Raw genomic sequence first — 24,508 nt, 5'->3', positions numbered from 1 at the left:
TTTGTTCAAATAAAGTTTTCCTTAATACTGTGTGTCTTTGGTACATGACAGACACCGATTAGCACTAGAAAAAGCTAACCATGGAGTCCTAAATAAAGTGAGCAAATGAAACCTGTGCTTGTATGTGAGAGTCACTGATATGTTTTTATTCTTTACTAACCTAAAGAATTGTTCCCACACAGCTGCTTCTCAAGAATACTGCAATTAACAGCAATATTTACAGACAGTGTGTCACCAGAAACCCTTTCAAATGGCTTGATTTCCCTTGCAACCCCATTATCTAATGTGAAACAAACCTTAAACAACAATCACACCTCCTTTGGAAGTAAGTGTGTATTGTCAAAAGGTAAATGATCAAAAGTCACTACCCCTCTCAGTGGAAAGACCCTTTGTCTGTCAGACTGAAAAACCAGAAAATGTTATATCACATGTCAGATCCCTAAAGCACTGTTAAATACAATGCTAAAGTGTTTCCTATAACTGTATCCCTATCTATCAAGGCCAGGATGCTGGCTAAACTACCTTATCTAATGATTACTAAATGATATTTACTAGCTTTGGTAAAGTGCTTGTATTTACATCCAGTAGCATTATGAAAACATAAGGTTTGGAAACAGTCCTTTAAGAAGCAGATGTCTTTTTTGGTTGAGGGCATCCTTGACACTTGTATACACTAAGCATGGTCCTTGTATTGACCATTTCCATTGATGTTCTAGCTAGGTTAGCATAAGTACAATAACGAGATGTTGAGAGAAAACAAAGAATTCCAACCATCTAAATTCTTAAAAAATCTGGTGAGAGCCTTTGACTATGAACAAAGAACAGTATCAAAATAGAAACTTCTGAAGGATAATCCTAACTAGAACTATCAATGGCACAGTATATTTTCATAATAGACTGGAAGCCTTGTGAATGGGACAATGACACTGATACATTGCAATGCTTCATATTCTAAGAAGCACCATGTTCAAGCATACATCATGCACAGTTCTTTGTCCTCTGGAGTTTATGTAAAAAAAAATTGGTATTGGAAAGCAAAACTAACAATGTATAAGGGCATTTTTATAAATGGTTAGTTTTTGAGAATCCGGTATCCCTGCTGTTGGGAGTGTGGAGGACCTCATCTGAGGAGTTTGCCCATTACAATTACTTTATCATGTGCTAGATTTGAAATGAAATGTAGGAAGTTTCAGGGTTTTACCTTAAGTGATAATACATAATACCACCTACAGATACCTTTGGAAATTAAGTAGTGCATATTTCTTTTTAAAAGAAACCTTATAAACCTCCCACATATCGTCACATTATCATTGCAGTAGGAAAATATACTGTGACATTTAACACGTACACTCGATCAAGACAGTATCCGCCCCAAAAAAAAAAAAGATTGCTTGAGAATTTAAGCACCCTGGCAAGTCCTTATGTATCTATACAAAAACTGAGCTGGTTACCTAAAACGAGCTCCATAAATCTCTATGAGGTCACCTAATGCTTGCAGGAATGGCTGCTGTCTTAAAAATAATTATCCATGTATCATAAGGTGGGGGGAAGATGCACCAATGAAGGAGATGAAAAGAACTTTATAAACTCTACCCTTGCTGTCAAAAAGACTTCAGTGTCAGCTGCCATCTTGACATGAGGTTGCAATTCTTGTTACTGTACCTTTTTTTGGAAACAGGGAACATGCTTAATGAACTGGTCCCTCATTGGTTTTCATCAAGAAAGGCTAAATTTAAAATAGTTGGGGTGGGTGGGTATTTATTTGTGTGGGTTTTTGTTTTTTAAAAGAGAAACATCTCAGCTTGCTCCAAAAATGTCCTTTTCTGATTCTGGAGACTGAGGCCTTGATATTTCAAACAGCTCCTGTGGTGACTGAGAGCTTCTTCTTGAGGTTAATATCCTTAGTATCTCCGCAAGCTGTTTTTCTATACTGCTCATTTTTGTGTTTAAAGCCTTGATGTCCTCTTTCAGCTCATGTTTTACTTCCAGCATGGTAGCCTGAAGAGTCTGTTCTGGGATAGGGTAAAAAGAATGCTTGACCTCTGCAAGGACAGGACTTCGGTCCTGAGGGCTCCTTGTCTCCCCAACATTATCCAAGCGCAGGTCACTTTTTGTAATGCCACTGTCACAAGAGTCTGTCTTCTTCAGTGTAGTCTCTCCTGAAGTTTTAGTTCTTTCTGGTAAAGTCTCCATGGATTCTGCTTTGGATACTTTGTTCCAGTCTTCCCCCTTTCCGCAAGCATCTTTGAATTTGGCCCAGCCTTTGCGTCTTGGGTAGTCACCGGACACTTTGCACCCTGCATAGTCTGACGTAGGGGCCTGCAATTTGGCATGATCGGGCACACCGGATGTTGAAGCAGACTGGTACGAACCAGGAGTTGCAGGGCTCTCCCTGACTGTGATGATACTAGCTTTCACAATAGTGCGAGAGTGCTCTGCAAGAATGTTGCCCTTTTCCACATCCAGGTCATCTGGATCCCTCCCCCTTTCTGCTGCTAGCCGAGCTTCTTTCTGTTGCCTGAATCTTTGAAACAGCCGACGGACCGGGTGGTCTGGTGGTAGAATCAGAGGCGCTTCATTCTTCCTTTTCATCCTCTCTTCTTCTTCACGTTTGACATCACTGATCTTCCGGAACACAATCTGCAGAGAAGAAACATATTTCACACTGTTATGAATTACGTAAAGATCACAGTAGGGAGGAAAGGGAAGTAGAGAAGCGTGATCTCTGTTAAACATTATTAGAAGCAAACTGCTGCTAACTACAGCAGCGACACACATTTATGTTAATATTACTGCTCGATACCTAGGGTGGCTATGTGTGCGTAATGTGGGCTATCTTGTTATTTAGAAGCATGCTACATCCATTATATGGCTCCAAAGGTACTGGAAAATAACCTTTTCAGTTCTGAGAGACGAGATGAGATGGTGTCACTAAATGTAATAATCACAGTCATTCCATTCTAACATGGATTATTACTGCTGGGTCTTGGGGTTCATCAGTGTACTCATTTTTCACTATTAAAATAGACCATTCTCATGTTTTTCTGCCTACTCATCCTTGAGCTCACTTACTGTACATCATGTGAACTTTGTATTTGTTTTATTGCAACTCGGCCAACTAAGTGGTTTGTACGACCAAGATTAACTCTATCCATGCTCATTTACTGTAGTCTCTGAGGTACTTCACTGAAATTGTTTTCCCTCTTGCTTCCTTTTCTTGTTACATGTGTCATATGAGAATAAAGGTTGATAAGTTATTCTGGAGGATAAAAGGCAATAGTAGAATGATTCTCTCTGAGTGTACTCTGCTCATTGGAGTGGTGGGAGCTGCCAGGGAGCTAATTATTAGAGCTAGCTGGAAAAACTTCAAATTTGAAATATTTTTGACCAAAAAGGGACATATTTTTTCATAAAAAGTGATCCTGGTTTTTGACCACCTCTACTAACAACAACCTCTTGATCCTGTGGGCTGATCTGTGCTAGCCCCAGCCCCTGGTCTAGAGGCTGCTCAAACTTACACTACTAATGGATGGTCCCATACTGCTCACAGGAAGAATATTCCCCCAGTAACAATAGACTTTTTATCACTGTTGGTATTTTCCAAGCAAGAAAACAGGGTGCACTCAAATCTGGTATTCAAGTAGTTCAATTCCAAAATGGGATGTACATTAAGGCCAAAGTTTTCAACGAGACCAACTGCAAGATTAAGTACCCAGCCCTCACTGAAAAGCAAGGGATTGGGGTGCCAGTCCCCTTAGATTCCTTAAAAAGACGCCAGTCTAAAGTTATTGTAATACAGGAGAAAATATCCCTGAGGTTCTAAATATGATTGAAACTGATAAACAACCCCACCCCTCTGTCCCGGTGGAGTTTTCCATTAAGAATCAGAAAAGGCACTGTTTTTGCACAACACCAACGGGAATGTTTTGTGATTTGCTCTGCTAGCTCTAAAGCTCCTGACATTCTCCTCAGTGAGATGCAGGCATGCAAATAAAGAGTTGTGTTAATTGCTGGGTATTTAGAAAGGAGACAAAGTCAGTGGTGGGAGAATCATGGAAATTTTGCCAAATAGGAAAGGATGAAATTAGTAGGAAAGGACATTTTATTTTCAAGTTTTAAATGGGAGTCTAAATATAAACTAAGAATGACAAAGTATTGGACAGTGTCCTTTCAGGAAATGGCAATAATTAGGAAACTCAGACAAAGGAGTCTAATTTGCAAAAGGAGAGGCATGACACCCAGTTGGAATAAATAAATAATACAGTGCTCCAGAATAAGGGTTTGTCCACAGACAAAAGTTGCACCAGTGAACTGAAGGTGACACATTAAACCAATTTAGCTAAACTGATTTAACTTTGGCACATGGATGCTCTGAGATCAGTTTAAACCTGACTTAAACTGGTTCAGCACGTACCTATTCCGCACCAGTGCAGAATGTACACAGACAAATGGATGATGAGAAGTGGGCTGTAATCACAACTACAACTAGGGAGGGCATATCAGCTGTTGGGAGAGCTTGACATCAGATTGCTATTCCCGCAAACGGAGGACCTCAAACTGTTTAAGCCTGGACATTGTAATTCAGTTTGACAGTAAGATCTGACTGAAGCTGCTACTAGTACACCATGCACACAGGTGCTGACTCAGCTGGTGAGAGTTCTGGTAAGCAGCAGGAATGTCCAAAACTTTGTTTGTGCACGGTTCTTGCATGATGCGCAGGGAAGGTATGCCAGGCTGCTGGGCTTCAGTACAAGAGTGACTGGAAGCTATGAGCAGGCCCAAGAAGGTGGACACTGTGGGGAAGGTTTTCAAGAGGGTCAGTACCCCGCAGTTCCCATTGTTTTCATTTAGGTACCTAAACAGGACCCTGTTGAGTGCTGAACTCTTGAAAATGTGGCCACTGGCACAGTTCTCCACACAGTACGGTAGAGAGTCTCAAGCCCCAATGCACACTTATTCCTGTACTCTGAAAAGCACACGGTGAAAACGGACCGGGGGCACGTGTAAAGAATTGGATTGTCGAGACATCGGCTTATGCATAAGCTCATTCCCATTATTGTAATCAAGCACCTCGCTACCTACTTCCATCTGCGAGAGGCAAGGTGGGTGAGGTAATATCTTTTTATGGGATCAACTTCTGTTGCTGAGAGAAACAAGCTTTGGAGCTTACACAGAGTTTCTTCTTCAGGTTACTTCTAGGTGTTTCTCTAGCTACCAGGCAGCCACCAGCAGCACTCTCATTAATGCAAAATCAGATCCCCTGGACTCCTGCCTGTTCATCATCTTTTGATGACATATATCTGTGCAGTACCCCCACACCCCTACTGTGCAGAATCAAACCCCAAAATGTGTTTGTCTGCGGACTCCCCCTTAGGTTGGTATGCTTGCTCTTTTAGCTGAAGACGTGGGTAAGAAATGAGAACAATGCACAAATACATGTCAAAATATATCCGTTGCTCTGGCAGCTTTTTCAATGCTATGCTTTCTCACAGCAGCGTCCTTATTGAATACTTTGACTCCACTGAAATTTTATGGTAACTGTGGCAAAGAGAAGTGGGAATGAAAGAGGCTTTGCAGGGCTGCATTTAAGGTTTTTGTTTGTGTTTGTTTAAAGGGAGATTCAGCTGTTTACAGAGAAACAAATACAAATAGCTGTTTGAGTGGATTGTTTTCTGATCAGTTCTGAGGCAAAGAGGAAGATGGACAGACAGACAGTATATTTGGTCTAAAGGAAGATGCAAGATCTGGAAAAGGAGGTCATTTTTATTTCAGCTTTTTTTTCCCTAAAATTTTGCATTGATTCCTTAGTGCAAAAGGGAAAGGTACTTGAGTTGTCTTATCAAGTGTGTAACACAGCGATATGCATATTAGCTAGATAACTAACTGAAATGACAATGATAATAGACTGGGTGTAATGAGCAAACTTGTATTGTGGTTCCTAGCAGCAACCCCCAGCCCTATATTTCAGGCTCTACAAATGCTACATTGCTTGCTGTATTTAGGTTGCTATCATTCACAATGAATTATAGTGGAAACATCACATCCATGTGTTGGAAGATTTAGCATTTTTGCTTAACTAAAAGGAGATTGTTGTAATTGCTTTCAAGAGTGATCAAATCTCATACTCCTGTATGCAAGCTAAGTACCACGGTGCCAAGGCAGATGCTGCATCCCTATATACCTGTACAGTATTGCACAGTTTTCGTGATGGATTGCAAGGATTTCAGCCTAAAACAACAAGTTACTGCCAATAGCAAGAGGCAGGCTACTTAACTAGAGGGACCAGCAATATGAAATCCTATGCTCCAATTAAAAAAGGGCATTCTGCTAAATCAGTGACCAACCTACACTTTGGGTTAGATTGTGCTTCTAGAAACTACAGCCTAAATTGGGGGTGGGGGAGTGTGGAGCAGCTGCTCAGCAGGAGCTGGTCATGGAAGCAATCCAGCTGCCTCGGCCTGAATGCCGCTAGGGGCTCTGCAGGAGCATGCATTGGAACAAAGAACTCTAGCCCCCATTTACAGAGTGCAATGGGACTAGACTATCCCACTCCCCTGCAGCAGCTCAGCCTAGCTACCACTATGGAAGGGAAGCCAAGGTCATGGTCCTTTGGGGAGTCAGGTGCTGCCACTGGCATTAGATGTGTGCGCACTTTGTACTGCCCGCTGGATTTCAGGCTGGGCTCTACAAAAGGATGGATGGAGTAGGCTCCTCCATGTGGTCTTTCCAACCCCTCTTGTGCACCTACGTGGGGTTGGCCACAATCTGGTCTGTTTAGTTAAACAGAGAAGAGAGAGAAGTGCTGCATTTTGCTCATTGAGATGAAAGCACAGGACAGAGTTGTGCTTGATGTGTTCCAAGAGTCTAGCCGCCTTCTGTCATCATCCATTTGAGTCCACCAGAAGGATGTGCTTGTTGTATCTGAAGTGCCGTTAGTCACACCTTCATCACCCTACAACTCTCTACTCTGGTAACATCTCTACTCCATCACTACTGATAGGACATTAAGATTAACAAACAGCGCAACTTCAGAAATATACGTAAAAGAGAGAGCAGTGAACCAAAGTGATGGTGTATTTTAAATCTGCTCTTCTGTAGTCAAAGCTTTACAACAGGCAGCTAAGTGGGTTGTTTCTGCCCCCCACAAACAATATGGCCTGGGTCCTCAGCTGGTGCCAATCAGCATAGCTCCCTGGATGTCAATGGATCAAATCCAATACAGACCAGCAGAAAAGCTGGCCAAAAATGATTTTTAAATTATATTTCAAAATCTGCATCAATGAACATGAGTTTTCATGAAACAAGGCTGCAATACCAGTGACAAATGCCTCAATATCCTTTTTACTCTGCACAAAGGTGCTTGCTTCCAGGGAGCCAACTGTGCTTTAAACATCCTCTACATGCCTGTTGCAGCTCATTCAGATGTCACTTCTGACAGCTCGTGTGTAAGAAATAAGGAGGAAATGAAGCAAAATAAGCAAAAAATATTTAACAGTGCAGTCAAGGTAGACACATGTCTTACTGTGATCTTATTGGCAGGAAGGTGCCTGACTCCTACTGAATGTCATAGAATCATAGAATATCACAGTTGGAAGGGACCTCAGGAGGTCATCTAGTCCAAACCCCTGCTCAAGGCAGGACCAATGCCCAGACAGGTTTTTGCCTCAGATCTCTAAATGGACCCCTCTAAGATTGAACTCATGACCCTGGGTTAACAGGCCAATGCTAAAACCACTGAGCTATCCCTCCCCCTAAAATCTATACTTAGAATATCAGGCTTGGAAGGGACCTCAGGAGGTCACCTAGTCCAACTCCCTGCTCAAAGCAGGGCCAATCCCCAAGACAGATTTTTACCCCAGTTCCCTAAATAGCCCCCTCAGGAGCTGAACTCACAGTCCTGGGTTTAGAAGGCCAATGCTCAAACCATTTTCATGATAGAGAGATATTCCTTATAAAAAATCGTCCTAGCTAATGTTATTCTGGATGTTCTCATTATCCATCTAAATACGTCATCCTTTGTAGACTCCTACTAAGTTCTTGGCCTCAGTGATATCTTGTGGCAATGAGCTGCACAGGTTATTTATGTACTATGTAAAAAGTATTTCCTTTTGTGAGTTGTAAATTTGCTGCTTTTCAGGTACATTGAATGTCTATTTGTCCCTTGAGTGAAGGGAAATAGAGAGAGAAAAATCAGGCTTCCCTAGCTGCTGTTGCTCACTATCGTCTATTTATGTCCCATTTTAGTCCCCTCTCTAAACAGGGAGACTCTTTCCAAACTGCCCTCATATGGAATTATTTCCATGTCTCTGATTATTTTCCATCATCAACACACTGTTGTTTGGGGACATTTGTTTAACACTTACAAGTACTAAGTGTTCCATTTTCATTTAGGTCTCTTGAAAGTCAATGGGATTTAAGCTTCTAGTGCCTATGTCACTTTTGGAAATGGGCCTTATGCTCCTAAGTTATTTAGGCACTTTTGAAACTGTTACGTATTAACTCAAAGTAATGTTTGGTATTAAGTTTCTTTGTCTTCTTAGTGAGCAGTTAATTGGTCCTTCTGAGAAAGAGAAATCCTTGTATGATTTCAAAGTTAAATCATTTTAAAATGCTACAAGTTAATATTGCAAGTGAGAATTGTTGCAGTGGGTTGATCATATTTTCATCTTAGTTGTTCTCAGAGTTAAGAAATTCTTATCTTAAACTGGTCCACTGGTGGTACAGAACTGTTTTAAATTTGATGTTTAATTCTGTTAGCAGTATAGTCTGCAGCTTGATACACTTTACCCATAATTTAACCCAATCCTGAGGTTGTTCAAACACTCTGTAGAATTCCCACAGCATTTCACATTTTAATGCTGTACCATGCTTACTGCACCATGATTCATGGAATCACAAAACAAAACAAAAAGCCCTCCACTGAACAGCATGAGGAACTCTTCTATTAAAACACCTATGGCCTGGAATATAGACTTGGTAGAATCTTTCAGATAGGAGACGATCAATACGTTTGCACAGCTTGAAAAGCTAAGTGCTCACTGAATGGACCCAAAAGAAGTCTGAGATTGTCATTTTAAGGAAGGAATCTCGGAGAGCTCTCTCATTACACAGGAAGAGGAGGGTAAACAGAATGTGCTTGGTAGGAAGATCAGTCTGAAGTACCACTGGGGTTCTTCCTACTCCCCATTATTCCCATTTCATAAGTGGTTTTCCATGAAAATTGCTGGGGAATCAGTTAAATGTCCTGGAATGGTATGTGGTCCCAAAGTTCACTCGTGATGAATAGGTGCTGATCAGACCATGTTGCATAGTAAGTAGCCAGGCAGGAAAGTGTGAGTAAAAATGGAAATATGTGGATTCAATTAATAGGGACCATATTGGCTTCAGGAATAATCTTACTAAAAACAATAATGGTGGAGAAACAATATTGGAAGCAGGGTCGGCTCAAGGCCCCAGCATGCCAAGCGCGTGCTTGGGGCAGCATGCCATGGGGGGAGCTCTGCTGGATGCCGGCAGGCAGTTCTGGTGGACCTCCCGCTGGTCCCGCGGCTCTGGTGGAGCATCTGCAGGCACGCCTGCGGGAGGTCCACCGCAGCCGCGATACCAGCGGACCCTCCGCAGCCACGTCTGCAGGAGATCCACCGGAGCCGCGGGACCAGCGAGCGGCAGAGTGCCCCCTGTGGAATGCCACCATACTTGGGGCGGCGAAATGGCTAGAGCCAGCCCTGATTGGAAGCATCCCAGAGAGGCTCAAACGTTAAACTTACCTTGACATTCATGTGCCTAGGCACACAAGCAATGTGAGTCTGAGAGACCTGGAAATGGCTTTTGTTAGGTATGAAGGAAAACGCTTGATGTTTTTATAGCTTTTTTTTTATGGAATCCGTTAGAGATGCTGATTTTAACCATAGCAGAGCTTTACACGTTTCGAACTAAAACATATTTCAGAACAACGGGCAAAGACTCTAGGAGGGTTCTTACACTCGTGCTGCATAGGGTCCACCTCATCACTACCTTGAAACATATTCCTCTCGGGGGGTGTCGCTTGGCTTGTACTCACTAGCAATCTTCTGGAAGAAAATTTCACTCTCTACTCAGAGACTGAAGCCATTATAAAGGTGAGCAATAGCTGCACCAGTTATGTGTGTTATATATACCTCGAACATAAAAGTATAGGCATTGCTGTAGCACAGCATCCTCTTCAGGCACTGAAGCACAGAGTTAATAGGGGGGAAAGGTTTGCAGCGGTAGCCCCTTAACTCCTTCCAAGGTTATATTGGGGCACCGAGTGAGAGGAAAGAAGAGTGGGAGTGTGCAAAAAGAGAAGGTGAAGATAAGGAGAGGGAAAATATCCTATCAAAAGGGCTCAAACTGATATTAGCTCTTGAAAAAATAGAGGACTGAATTCAGAGGTCATGTAAGGGGTGTGTGCAGGACTCCAATTGGGATCAGCTAGGTGTACAGTAGAGCTCCACCTCCATGAGCTGCCATTTCATGTTCCAGACTCTCACCTTTCATTTAAAAATAAGTTTCTGCCTCTTAATAGTTGCAAAAAAAATCTTCAGATCAGCCAGGAGTGTAACTATCACAGTGATGTCAGGCTGAGTTTGCTGAGAGCCTGAAAAAATAGCTCAAAGGGATGTACTGCCTCTGGTCATTTCAATAAGGCTTTTACTGACATGTCCTATTATGGAGACAAAGTCCAATAAAAGAGATTACCTCACCCCACTTCTTTCTCTAATATCCCAGGACCAACACAGCTACAACAACACTAAACAAAAATATTTAATTATGATCATTTATACATTGGCATTGATAACTATTTTACTACTGATCAAAGCATTTAAGAAGCAGGTGAAAGACATGCAAGGGGTATGCCCAGTTCATCAGCCATATTATAGATCCATCGGTCCATATCTCAGAGGGGTGCATCAGAGGGGTCCATGGGGAAGAAAAGACTAGATACAGGCACTCGTAGCAATGCAAATGTAGCACATCTGCGCCCCCCCACCCCCGCAGCTTGTCCCAAAACTCTTTCCCTTGTGCCCCCGTGTCACCACCAACCCACTTCCCCCAACATCTGGTTTCTTACAACCACCAGCCGTCTCCAACCCCTGTAGCTTCACCACCCATCCCTGCAAACTACGATCCTTACCCACTGCACTCATTTTAGCCAGCCTGAAGTGCAGCACTCATTGCACTGCACGCCAGACAGGAAGGCTGAGTATGACAACAGGACATATGCAAATCTGTGATTGTCCCCACCCAACCCCGCTCCCTTCCCTCCTCCCACACAGCACAGATGTGTCATGCCCTTTCTCTTTCCCAAGCAGTTGTGTTTCTTTTCAATAAATGAATTCTTTGGCTTTGAAAAAGATACTGTCACCCAGAAAAGCAACAGGCACTGCAAGTCAGTGCATCATACATAGCAAACACAGATGCCTAGTAGCATTGGAACCATTGCACTTCACTCCCATGCAGGGCACCAAACATTACTGGTGGCTTTCAGCATCATATTGCTCCCTCAAGGCATCCCTAATCCTTACAGCCCCATGCTGGGCCCCTCTAATAACCCTGGTCTCTGGCTGTTCAAATTCAGCCTCCAGGTGTTGAACTTCCATGGTCCAGGCCTGAGTGAAGCTTTCACCCTTCCCTTCACAAATGTTATGGAGGGTTGTCATAAACAGATAGTTAAGGGTTAATGTCTCTTTTTACCTGTAAGGATTAACAAACAGGGAAACCAAAAACACCGGACCAGAGGACCAATCAGGAAACAAGTTCCTTTCAAATCTCGGTGGAGGGAAGCCTTGTTTGTGTTTTTTGGGGTTTGGCTTTGTTCTCTCTGGGTCCTGAAGGGACTAGACGTGCAACCAGGTTTCTTGCAATCTCCTGCTACAGTCTTTATATATTCAGAATAGTGAGTATTAAGTAGATAAGGCGGTTATAGTCTTTGATTGTTTTCTGTATTGCAAATGTGTATTTTGCTGGATAGGACTTTAAAGTGTATTTTTGCTGGGGGAAGTTCTCTCTAGTGTCTATAAGCTGAAAGACCCTGTAACTTTTACCATTCTAAATTACAGAGACAACTTTTACTTTTTTTCTTTCTTTTTATTAAAGTTTTGCTTTTTAAAAGATCTGTTTGAATTTTTTTCCCCCTTGTTGAGGCTCAAGGGAATGCGTCTGTACTTACCAGGGAATTGGTGAGGGACAGGGAGAGAGAAGGGGAGGGGGGGGGAAGGGTGGAATCCCTTTGTTTAGATTCACGGAGCTTGAATCTGTCTCTCTCTCCAGGTTGCCCAGGGAGGGAACGCCTGAGAAGGAGAGAGAAGGGGGGAAACAAACCTGATTTCTCTGTGCTGTGATTCCAAGGAGTTGAATCACGGTGATCTCCTAGTGTACCCAGGGTGGGAAAGACCGGGAGGAAGAAAGGAGAAGGGGGGAAATGGTTTATTCCCCCTTTGTTGTAAGACCTCAAGGAATTGGGTTCTTGGGGTCCCCAGGGAAGGTTTTTGGGGGGGACCAGAGTGCCCCACAACACTATAATTTTTTTGGGTGGTGGCAGCTTATCAGATCTAAGATGGCAATTAAGCTTAGAGGGAATTCATGCTGGTACCCCATTTTTTGGACTCTATGGTTCAGATTGGGGATAGAATACCATGACAAGGGTACAGCATGCGGCCTACAACCGTGGGATGTTGTCATCGGCCAGGTCCAGCTTACCATACAGGCCGCACCAGCGGTCCTTTAAATGTCCAAAAGCACACTCAGTCATTCTGCACCAACTCAGCCTGTTGTTGAACTGCTCCTTGCTGCTGTCAAGGCTCCTGTGTAGGGTTCATGAGCCACGGCATTAAAGGGTTAAATGGGGTCTTCAAGGATCACAGTGAGCATTTCGGCTTCCCTATGGTGATCTTCTGGTCTGGAAGACAGTCCCAGCTTGCAGCTTCCTGAACAGGCCAGTGTTCCGAATGATGCATGCGTTCATGCACCTTTCCGGACCAGCCTGCATTAATGTCCATGAAATGCCCACGGTGATCCACAAGCGCCTGGCTGAACCATAGAGAAATACACCTTCTGATTTTTTACTTGGAGGCTAGGTGGTCTGGTGCCAGAATTGGAATATCTATGCCATCTATCGCCCTCTACAGTTAGGGAAACCCATCTGTGCAAAGTCAGCCACAATGTCACGCATGTTGCCCAGAGTCTCGGTTTCTTCTGAGCAAGGATGCGATTAATAGCCTTCAAACTGCATCAACACAATCCCAATGGTCGACTTTCCCATTCCAAACTGGTTAGTGACCGATTGGTAGCTGTCTGGAGTTGCCAGCTTCCAGATTGCAATAACCACTCACTTCTCCACCAGCAGGGCAGTTCTCAATCTTGTGTCCTTGCGCTGCAGGGTGGGGGCGAGCTCAGCACAAAGTCCCATGAAAGTGGCTTTTCTGATCCAAAAGTTCTGTAGCCACTGCTCATCATCCCAGACTTACATGACGATGTGATCCCACCACTCAGTGCTTGTTTCCCGAGCCCCAAAGTGGCGTCCCACTGTCGTGAGCATGTCTGTGAATGCCACAAGCAATCTCGTGTTATACGCATTATGCGAGTCAACATCATCATCGGACTCCTCGCTGTCACTTTGTAGCTTAAGGAGTACTCAAATGCAATTTGTGACATGCTGGCGAGACCCATCAGCATATGCCTCACAAGTTCAGGATCCATTCCAGCAGAACGAAAAGGGAAGACAGAGCGCACCAGTACAAAAACGTGAAAGATGGTGCCAAATGTGGACGGAAGCACAGGGACTGCTGGGATGTGAAGCAATGCATCACGGGGCATGGAACAGGACCTAGAATGCCCCGCCCTCCCCCCACAACCGCCTCCCCCACAAGCCACAGCTCCAGAATGGGAAGAGGTGCTCTGTGGGATAGCTGCCCATAATGCACCACTCCCAATGCCGCTGCAAGTGCCACAAATGTGGCCACGCCACTGCGCTTGCAGCTGACAGTGTGAACACATGACAGCGCTTTCCTGCTGTGGTCTCCAATGGCTGGTTTAACTCACAGCGCTCTACATCTGCAAGTGTAAGCCATGCCCTAAGTGTAAACATTCCAGCTTGGCCTCTGAAACCCAGGGAGAGGTAAGGCCCTCAGGGTGTGTCTACATGTAATTAACACCCCTGGCTGGGGTGGAGCTCACAGGGCTTGGGCTACGGGACTGTTTATTTGCGATGAAGACACCTGGGTTCAGGCTGGAACCAGGGTCCCAGAGCTCAAACATCTACACCTCAATTAAATAGCCCCTTAACCCAAGCCCTGGGAGCCTGAGTCAGCTGGCATGGCCCAGCTGCGGGTTTTTTACTGCAGTGTAGACATACTCTCAAAGCCTGGGCTCCAGCCCAAGTGGAAACGTCCTCACTGCTATTTTTAGGCCCTCAGCCTGAGCCCCACAAGCCCAAGTCAATTAACCTGACCTCTTAGCTGTGGTGCTGTAGGTTTTTCTTTGCAGTGTAGATGTACCCTTAGAGACAAAGGCTTTTCAAAAATGGATGTCTAGTGTTAGAAGCATAATTTCATATTTAGGCCCTTAACAAAGTATCTGATTCTCAAAAAGTTGACTGCCAATATCTCCTATTAAAGTCACTAGGAAATGTGAGGTATATAGCACTTTTCAAATCATGTCACTTATTTAAATGCCTCAGTACAGTACCTGTGAATACAACTTTCCAAAGGGACTTGTGCTTCTAACTCCTGTAGGCACTCTTAAATGTTACCTTTAGGAACCCAGCTTTCAGCATTTACATTCTGAAATCTCAGCAAGTGTCATGGGCAGTTAGAACATGAGTGGGAACAGTTTTAGACATAGACAGACAATGACAACTTTTACTGATGTAATTTATGAGCAAGCCACAAAGTTCAGAACTTAATTTCATATCGTATTTGTACTCTAAAGCTTTAGAGACGTTAAAATTATTCCCAGATGCCATCTTCTTCCACCCCACATAGCAGTGGCAAAGCCCTCATCACCCACATAGAGGTACTTAGATGGTTAACCAAACATATGATCTAAAAAAACCCAACAACAAGAAAACACCCTTGTCCTTCAACCACTTCTACTTGCAGCTCTCTGCTCCCTAGTTACTCTTCCCATCCCAGTGCTGGACTAAGTATAAATTTCCTTTCACAAACCAAAAACTGCCCCAGTTCGAGAAGCAGAGTAGATGCCAGCAAATTAGAAAGAACTTTGGAAAGTAATATCGGGTTCAACTTTATTTTCCCCCAGGGGGGAAAAAATGGAAAAAGTTTTCATGTATGGATTATACAAGAACAAACAACATTCGTGTCTAGCTGACCAAGGGAAATATCAGATTTATGAAGCTGAGTAAATACCTGCAGTAATTACTGAAGGAACCACTGAAGAATAACAGTCTGACTTTAACAAAACCCTGTATTCCCCTTGACAGACTCGGCAATCACCTAAATTATTTCAGAAATCATAAATCCATGACTCTCTTCCCACAATCACACTGCAAGAGCAACAACAAAAGCAGACCTTTTATTTACAAGGAGTGGGGAAATTAACAAAGGAAAAAACTTTTCCAAGGACAAGTTAATGGTTTCAAGGGAAAGACAGAAAAATTCCTCTCTTGATCGAGCATTGGAAGGGTGTAGCAACTCTGCACCTCAGAGTAGCACCCCAGAAACCCCATGTACACCATTGTGGATATTATATGTTTTGAACAAAGTATACCTGGTGAGGTATCATTTAAAAGTCATGATCTGCTGAACATTAATATCCTGTTGAATGTTTATGTACTAACATTGTATGTAAAGTTATGAAATATGCTATGTGCCTTACTGAAATATGGTATGAGGTTGGGACTGTCCACAAGCCAGTTGTTTCAGTTACAACAAGGGAGGGCCAGACAGCGCTGATGGCCCATCAAGGAAAAGAATCCACTATCCCTGAGACTCTTTAGAGAAGGCAGGTACACAGTGCGGGACTGCCCGGACTGCCTGACCACCCCACCACAGCAAGGATCTTCTAGCAGCTGGAAAAAAAGTATAAAAGAGGGAGAGTGACATCAGTTGGCCTTCCTCCCCCCATCTCAACACCTGGAAGCACATCTGGAAGGATAAAGACTTTGAACCTGGGGAAGTTTGGTGCCAGGCTGGAAGGTAGTCCCAGCCTGTGTATTGAGGATCTGTAACCTGCTTGTACCATCTGTCAGAGTGAGACTCTGCTTGATTCAAATCCTGCTTAGTTTGTAGAATTTAGACTGTGAATTTATTTTTATTTCTTAAGTAACTAATTTTGATCTCTGTGCCTGCTACTTATAATCACTTAACATCTATCTTTCTGTAGTTAATAAACCTGTTTTATATTTTACCTAAAACAGTGTGTTTTGGTCAAAGTGCTTGGGGGAATCTCAGCTCAGATTACAAAGGCTGGTACATGTCCACTTTCCTATGAAGAGGCGAAGTGGGATAATGAGCTTATGCTGGCCAGGCTTCTGACCAGTGCAAGACTGTACAGATCTGATGTGCATGACTGGGGCACTAGGGGGAATTGGCTGAGACTCCCTATTGCTGGTTCATGAATGGCTCAGAGATCATTCATGTAACTTGGTTGGGTGTGTCCCGGCCTGTGGATGCCTGAGCAAGGTGCAGCACCATCAGAGGCTTGCAACTTGATATCAGCATCACGTGTGAGAGGCAGCCCAGGCCACCAAGTTTGGAGGGGCTCAGTGGTTCCACCAGCCAGGTTGCAACCCCAGGGACCCCTGTTGCAAGGGGCTGAGAGGAGAAGAAAAGTAGCCGACTAAACAGGTTGCAAATAATAATTGTTGACGTACTTCATGAATGCCCATATGTTATCTTAAGACAATTAACCCATTTAGAAATAGTCTAAGGGTCCAGTTTGGCTCTGACTGAAGGCAAAGGCCAAACACCTCCCTGACTCCAAGAAGGGTAGGATTAGTCCCTAAAACTGCAACAACGCATGAGCAATAATCCAGATAAGAAATATACCAAATGATGTACTATACCTCAGCCATTAGAATCTAGTACAACCAGCAAGTTAAGTGGGAAAGAGAGAGAGAGAGAGTCTGTAATGAAAAATAGGTAAGATCCTCAACTTCCTCATATTCATAATCTGCATTTTTTTGTTCAAGGGTAAAAAAAAATTACTGGAGGAGTTTAGCTTTAGAAGCCTCTATTCCCTTGCTCCTCATAAAATGTTAGACCACTATGAATGACTTATTCTAGCCAGTTTCCAGTGTTGTTGTAGCCATGTTGGTACGAGGATACTAGAGACACAAGGTGGTGAGGTAATATCTTCACAAGACCAACTCTGCTGGTGAAAGAGACAAGCCTTTGAGCCTGTGTAGCTTAAAGGCTTGTCTTTTTCACCAACAAAGTTGGTCTAGTGAAAGATATTACCTCATCACTTGTCTTCTTTATTTTAGCCAGGACTAAAATATCATACTCAATCCTTTCACCTGCAACACATTTTGTCAACACTTTTTTTTCCTTCTTGAGTGGCAAGATCCAAGAAAGAGAGAGTCCTTTGGCTTTGATATGTTCTTTCTTTAGTGTGTAACACTTTTTTCTTTATTCAGACAGTGCTGGTATGTACAAGGTACTTATGGACAGAAGAAAGATAATGAGCCAGATTCTGATCTCTGTTACACTGGTGTAAATCTAGTCCAGAATAACTCCACTGACATCCATGGACTTACTCTGGTATAACAGAAGTCAAAATCTGTCCCAATGGTGCTCTGAACAATAGGGAATTTTGAGTGGTTCGGTCTACCTCAGTCTTTCCCATTGGACGAGGTGGTCAGATATTTACTTAGATTAGCTCCTCGATGTCCCCCATTTGACAGAGAGCAGGTAATCGGCAACATCAGTCTTCATGATGGTAGGGAAGAAATGGCCAATTAGTGTGCCCGCAGTCCCTGCAAATCTTGGTACATATCTAATTTTCAGTGAGACTACTCATAGTAAGTAAAGCTAAGTACATACATGACCCCTTGCAAGATCAGGGCCTACATTATTAAAAGAGAGATAGATAGCCTCTTGTTAATGGAATTCCTAAAATCTTGGTGATTCCCAATCTGATCTAAATTTCAAGGTATTAACATCTATCTGCTATTTTCTTCCCTTATCATAGGGGACATGAAGTATTTACTCAATCCATACTGAGGAAACATTCCATTGCAGCCCATGGAAGTCCTGTATTGCTGAAGGAAAACTCAGAGGAAAATCTGAGTAAGAGCTTTGAGACCTGAACCTCTGACAAAACAGCCTATTCAGATATTTACTTCAAGAGAGCCAGATATACCACCACTGTGCCCTGGTCTGCACATGCACAAATGGGAACTACATCTAGGGGGAGAGAGTATGATATAGCCATTAGTGTGAAACACGCAGTAAGTAGCCTTGGCATGGCTTTGCAGCTTGTCCAGTTTGAATGAAATCACTCAAATCCTATGTCGAGATGGAGGCAGACAGACTGTTTTGCACACCGTTACACGGTTGTACTTAGTTTGTTGTTTTATCACTCCATCCAACTTTTCACACAAGGAGATAAATTAAAGGGGTGGGCAGGTCAGTTTTTCTAAAGTTGGTGTGAGTTGCCTGTATTTAAATGAATGCACAATGCTGTAGAAAATTCAAGTTTTGCATCTGAAATCTTAGAACTGTGTATGAAGCAGAACTTAGATGCTTGTCAGTTGTTTTTTGTATTAAGTTTAATTCTATACAACCCACCTTCCACTCATGAAAATATATTTTACAGGCCCACCCTGCTTCTCTAATATTCTGGGCCTGACAAGGCTACAAAAAGATGCTTATCTTTTATAGACACAGACACTGTAGTTTGGGAAGTTTTACTCTACACTTAATCAAACACATAGCCAGCCTCAAAGATAAGCACAAGTATAATCACATCAACAAAATGAACCATCATTCTACTTTCTCAGGTACCAAGGAGAAGAAGTTACTTCACATTTGCCAGCATCAGCAGCAGTGCTCCACTGACAATATTTGATATTGTAATGAACTGGCTATTGTGTATGATACACAGCCCTCCACTGGATGGAATCAGAACTGTTCAACAGTGTGTCATAGATCCCAGACTGTTAACAACAAATGGAGAGTCTGTCTCTCAAGTGGAGGGGAACTATATTTTGAAGCAGAAGGATTCCAAATTCTCGTTCCACTGTGGCTTTGAGGGCCTGATCCAAGACCCACTGAAATCAGTGGAAAGTCTCCATTGACCTCATTGGGCTTTGGATACAGCCCTGTATCAACACAGTGTGTAGCATATTGACAGCTGTGAAGTTCTTAGTTAGCCATGGATCTATTACTATACTAACTCCACCCAGCTTCCCACCCTCCCACCTCTATAGCACACACAGCAGTACCAGGACTTGGCAGTTCTCCTTAGTGTTAGCTGCAAATAACATGGTAGTATTCTGCTCTCGTGCTTAATAATTCTCCTTTTACAATACAAAAACACCTGCAGAGTGCAAGCCCTAGATATCATAAACAATTAAAAGCTTAAATTGCTTGATGTGGTCCACACAGAAAATGGACTTATGCGTAAGGAAAACAATCACCAAGAAGCCATTTATTACTACCCAGCTCATCTGGCATCTGCTGGGAATTGATGAAAATATCTTCAGGCTTATGTTACACTGAAAAAAATTGAAGCTGATCTGTTAAAAAAATGCCAGGCAGACACCACGGCAGCAACAAAAATGCATAAGACGCTGATGTGTTGAAGAAAATTAAAGCTGCATATCATCAACCTAATACAGTATGGTAGAGAATCACCATAGTGATGCTTTATTAGGTACTTAAGAGGCAATATGCAGAGGTAAAACTAGAACAGAACTGAGACCTTCCATCCTTTTACAGCTTAGCAAGGAGATTTGGCAGGAGGGGGTTATTTGGGATGAGTTTGCATCTCACAAAATTGCAGGAGTTCCCCAAACAGTCTTCGGTAGATCTCTCTTCTATACTATATTGCTGCTGTTATTCCAGGGTTAGATTCTGCTCTCAGTTACCTCTAGTGACATGAAGCCTGTTTCTATGAGAAGCTTTATAAGCACACAGGGTTCATCTATAGCAAAAATGGGTGAGGATTCCACTAGGCAACTAATTTGTTAGATGTGAACAGAAGCCTGCAAGCATGTAATGGTGGGCGATGTAGATTTTCCAAAGCGACTTCCACAGTTTCTGACTCTATTTAAGCATCGCCCATTGTGATTTGTCTCGGTTGCTTTGTGCATGGTCTGATGGCATCACACAGGAGCACAAATCCAAAATAATGCCATTGAGGTGAGTTAACGTTAACTCCAGATTTATGTGGGTCTTCATGACCGTAGAATTTGGCCTGCCATTTGTAGCAGTTTCTGAAGGGAAACAGAGTTTCTTCCCAATTGGTGTGATGGTTTCGTGGAAACAAAGTGGATGCATGTCACCATATTCCTCAACAACCTCCATGAGAAATGCTCTGAAAAATTAAAGGAAATTGACGTCGGAATGGCCCTGGCAATGTGGCTACAAAGAAATCATGTTACCAGTGATCCTGACACTGAGGGTAGAGAGCCCTAGAGTCAGTGCATGGAGGAGCTGGACCAACATGTGAATGGACAGGGACCTCTGGTAGCTCCAAGGATTCTGGGTGTGGCCTTTTCTTTGTGCTGAGGGTTAGCAAACCCTGCCCTCTAGAGAGAATGGTCGGTGATCCTCCCTTCTGAAAATCGGACCTTTTCCCATGCCACGGATCCACAGGCTCGGCGCTATGCCCCCAGCTTTGGAACAGTCTCTATGAGGAACCCCTTCCATGTGCCAGACCCAGATCCCTAGGGGTCTCACTCTTCCTCTAGGGTAAGCTGCATGGCTTCACCACCTCCTTAGACTGGATCTCTAGGGCTGCAGAACCCTGCATCACATCATGAGCTCCATTCAGCAAGTCCAACTGAGACAGACTCCTGAGTGAGATCTATACACTCTTCAGGGATTAATGCACCTCACCCAGCAATTGCAGTGACGCACAGACACAGCACTGTCAAAACACAGCATAGGAAATCCTGAGGGTAGTATAGAGAATTGAAAGTTAAACCATAGTCCACTCTGGTTAGCCCAGAGCCCAGCCAAGCTGTAGCAAACCCCTTTGTTCAAGCTCTGTCTGTCTCTCCATCTGATCTCTTTGGTCATATTTCAGGCAGGGGAGCTGGAACAATTTGTGTAGTGAGGGGTGCTCAGAGCCAAACTGTAAACCCTGTATATGATGAAAACCACTTCAAGCCAGGGGTGTGGTTCCAGCACCTCTGACTCCAGATGAGAGCCCCGACACCTTCTAGCAGCCAGCTCTTATCCCCCCACTTCACATCTTCCTGGCCTTTGTTCTCGAGCTGGGGAATGTTGTCCAGCCTGCCTGTGGAGAGGTGGGAAAATCTGTATCCCTCTGGGGTGCTGGTTGCTAGTTATCAATGTCCGCAAGGCCAGCTCCAGGCACCAGCCCAGCAAGCAGGTGCTTGGGGCAGCCAACAGAGAGGGGCAGCACCTCCGGTTCTTCAGCTGCAATTTGGCGTGGGTCCCTCGCGGTGCGAAAGACCAGCTGCCAAATTGCCATGGAAGACTGAAGCAGTGGCGGTAGAGCTGCAGATCGCGATCGCGGCTTTTTTTTTTTCCTCTGCTTGGAGCGGCAAAAACCCTGGAACCGTCCCTGAATGTCTGACACACTAGATTTGCCATTGTCTTTTCAAATGTTCCATCGACACAGGGACCAAGGCACAGACACCCACACCTATGTCTCTTAGCCTGCCATGAGAGCAAACTGCCCTTTTCCACCCTACTGGGTAACAAGGCTGCCTATAGAGTAAACTGAGGCACAAACAGGACTCAAAAATATTACAAAAAATTCCAACTTTGTCACAACATATTGATAAAGAAAGTCGACCCCAGGCCCAAAGGCCGGGTCTTAATCAAGTTAATAATCATATCAAGGCCTTAGGCCTCAATCATACTAACATATAGCAAAGTAAAAACATTGATTTTATACTAACCCTCCTGAGGCTCACTTTCTGATTTTACTATATTATACACTGCTATTATGTTACTTAATGCTGCTAAATCACAGAATGCTGCTATAAGGGGTTAAACTGACATAAAGTCCCTTAAAAACCCCATCTATCACTGCCAAGTAAACTAACAACTGCTAGGCTACTATAGTTTATCAAGCAGCTTGTGCACACAGAAAACTAACCTCTAATAAACTTGGCCAAATGTGCATTTTGGGCCCAAGTTCCTCAAAATTTGCTTAAGAACATAGCTGCTGACACTGCAAGTAGGCGAAAACCAGGTGTCAAAGTCCTGACATTAACAAAAAACCCGTATAAAGGGGAAGTTGCAAAAAGCAGGCTTGCAAATTAGCTCATAACCGGTATAGTAATGGTAAAAGTTTTTGCAGATGGTTAAAAATTGTCATTGTATTAACCAAATATGGTATCCTCGGATGTATAAGCTCATATGGTAATTTGCGGTTTTAAGCTTTATAAACCCAGGTATTATTGCTGTAAGGTAGAGCGACTTCCCTCTTGCTAGAGGTCCTGTCGTCTCTCCCTGCATATATGCTTGTAATCTATAATTAATCAATAAAGGAGCCTCAGGCTGTCTGATCAACTCAACTGACTGGTGGTCAATTTCCACGACAATATTCAACAGAATCATCATCACAAGAGTTTGTTGGAGAGAAGCCTGAATTCATAGTTTGAGGACAACATACACCATCTGGTTTAATGTATATAACTCGGACTAATGCCGAGCTTTGGTGCCTGAAGCTGAGTGAATGAGCTAAATATTATTAGGCTGAATTTCATTAGTGATAATGCAAGTTTTTTCTTTGTGAGATGATATTTTGAAGGCTAATTAAAAATGCTATAAACGGTGACTTAAATATTACTGTTCAATCATGTCACTCATATTTATTAAGAAGTTGCACACAACCAAAAAACAATTCCCTCTTTTCATATTTATTCTGTTTCATGTGTGCAGGCTATGCTGCACTTTCTCCAGAGAATAACATGAAAGAAAACTCTTTTGATCAAAATGCTATTGGAAATAAGATAACATATATACAGCGTGATTACTGGAGAAAAAAATAGCTGAATCTAGTATAACTTGATGCATAAACCACAGTTTCTGTAACATGGTACGAGGCATCAAGGCAATTTTTTTTCTTGTTAAAAACAGCTATTCAAAAATTTCTACTAACAATACAGTTAAGTGTCAATACACTTAAAACTTCAGAACCTGATCATGAGCTCTGACAGGTACTCAAAGTAAATAAGAATTAAGTGTAACTGCTATTTTTCTAGTGCACTTGTCCTTCTAACTTTTAAATTAAAAGCAAATATAATTAAGCTGATAAAGTGTGTATCAGTTACAGCTCTGTTAGTACTGCATTATTTTGAGAGGGAATAAAAACTGCCATGCACTGCTAACAAGCTCAGCAAAATGCTTTTGGTGAAAATATGCTAGACCTAGTGGAGGGGAAATATTTTAATAGAGGGGAGTCACAATGAATTTTAAATTACCTGCAGTATTTTCATCTTTGCACCATATGTAAAATGGATAGAGCTGGGTGATATTTTTTTCAGCAAAAAGTAAATTGTAAGAAGAATGCATTTTTCAGGGCACTGAAGCTATTCATGAATTCAGATCAAATTTGTCAAATAAATTTCAGGCCCCTCCAAGCCGCTAAAAACAACAATATTAAAAGTGTTGAAATGGTTCATTTAGAAAAATGTCCCTTCCCTGGAACTTTCTAGCAAACAGATGAGGTTGTGGTCCTGATCTGCCATAGCTTCCATCATACTATCTCCACATCTGTACACCATAATGTCATCAGCTAGGATGCTGATCACTGAAAATCCTGTTCATATATCTTGTTGGTGACACTGAAATTCTCCCATTTCAGGTTTGATCCCAAATGGCATTTTCAACCATATATATTTATCTGCTGGTGTCCAAAGTGTGGTAAGGTAGCTGCTTTCTAAATCCACTAGCACTTCCCAATATACATCTTTGGCATCAAGTACAGGGAATATTTTTGCTTTTTGCAAAGTCAAGTAGTATCTCTTAATCATAGGTATTTGGTACTGGGCTGTTTTTAGTACTTTGCATATATTGGTTGGTTCTGTGCAAACAGGCGGGTTACCCAGGGGGGGATCCTAGCTGGTTTGCCAGACAGGATGGAAAATATTTTTGGTGCCTCTCTCAGCAGCCAAAAATAAAATGCCAGCCAATCAGAGCAGCACTGAGGGGACTAGGGGGCAGAGCCCAGCATCACAGTAGTTTGGCATCCCCTGGAAGTTGGTGCCCAGAGTGACTGCCCTGCTCTACCACTCCTAGAACTGGCCACAAGCTTGCCTGGATTCTCATGCTGCGTATCTAACATAGGGGCTCCGTGAAGCAATGCTTGTATTGGCTGAATT

The 24,508-nt window shown here is 43.0% G+C and overlaps 2 protein-coding genes across 3 annotated transcripts in view; one reads left to right on the top strand and one right to left on the bottom strand.

The window, feature by feature from the left end:
* Window positions 1-18,385, top strand: part of HHAT (hedgehog acyltransferase) — a 390,792-nt gene extending 372,407 nt beyond the window's left edge. The window contains exon 13 of the mRNA XM_030557592.1: window positions 18,172-18,385. The gene's annotated coding sequence lies outside the window, so the exon portion shown is untranslated. The remainder of the gene's footprint in view (window positions 1-18,171) is intronic.
* KCNH1 (potassium voltage-gated channel subfamily H member 1) overlaps window positions 1,798-24,508 on the bottom strand; it is a 347,794-nt gene continuing 325,083 nt past the window's right edge. For both annotated transcript variants that reach the window (XM_030557589.1, XM_030557590.1), the window contains one exon: window positions 1,798-2,640. In XM_030557589.1, coding sequence (XP_030413449.1) covers window positions 1,798-2,640 — 843 coding nt within the window. The remainder of the gene's footprint in view (window positions 2,641-24,508) is intronic.

This window comes from Gopherus evgoodei, chromosome 3 (assembly GCF_007399415.2).
Source record: "Gopherus evgoodei ecotype Sinaloan lineage chromosome 3, rGopEvg1_v1.p, whole genome shotgun sequence".
In the NCBI taxonomy this organism is placed as follows: Eukaryota; Metazoa; Chordata; order Testudines; family Testudinidae; genus Gopherus; species Gopherus evgoodei.
The sequence above is the reverse complement of the archived record's forward strand: the minus strand, read 5'-3'. Positions and strand labels throughout refer to the sequence as shown.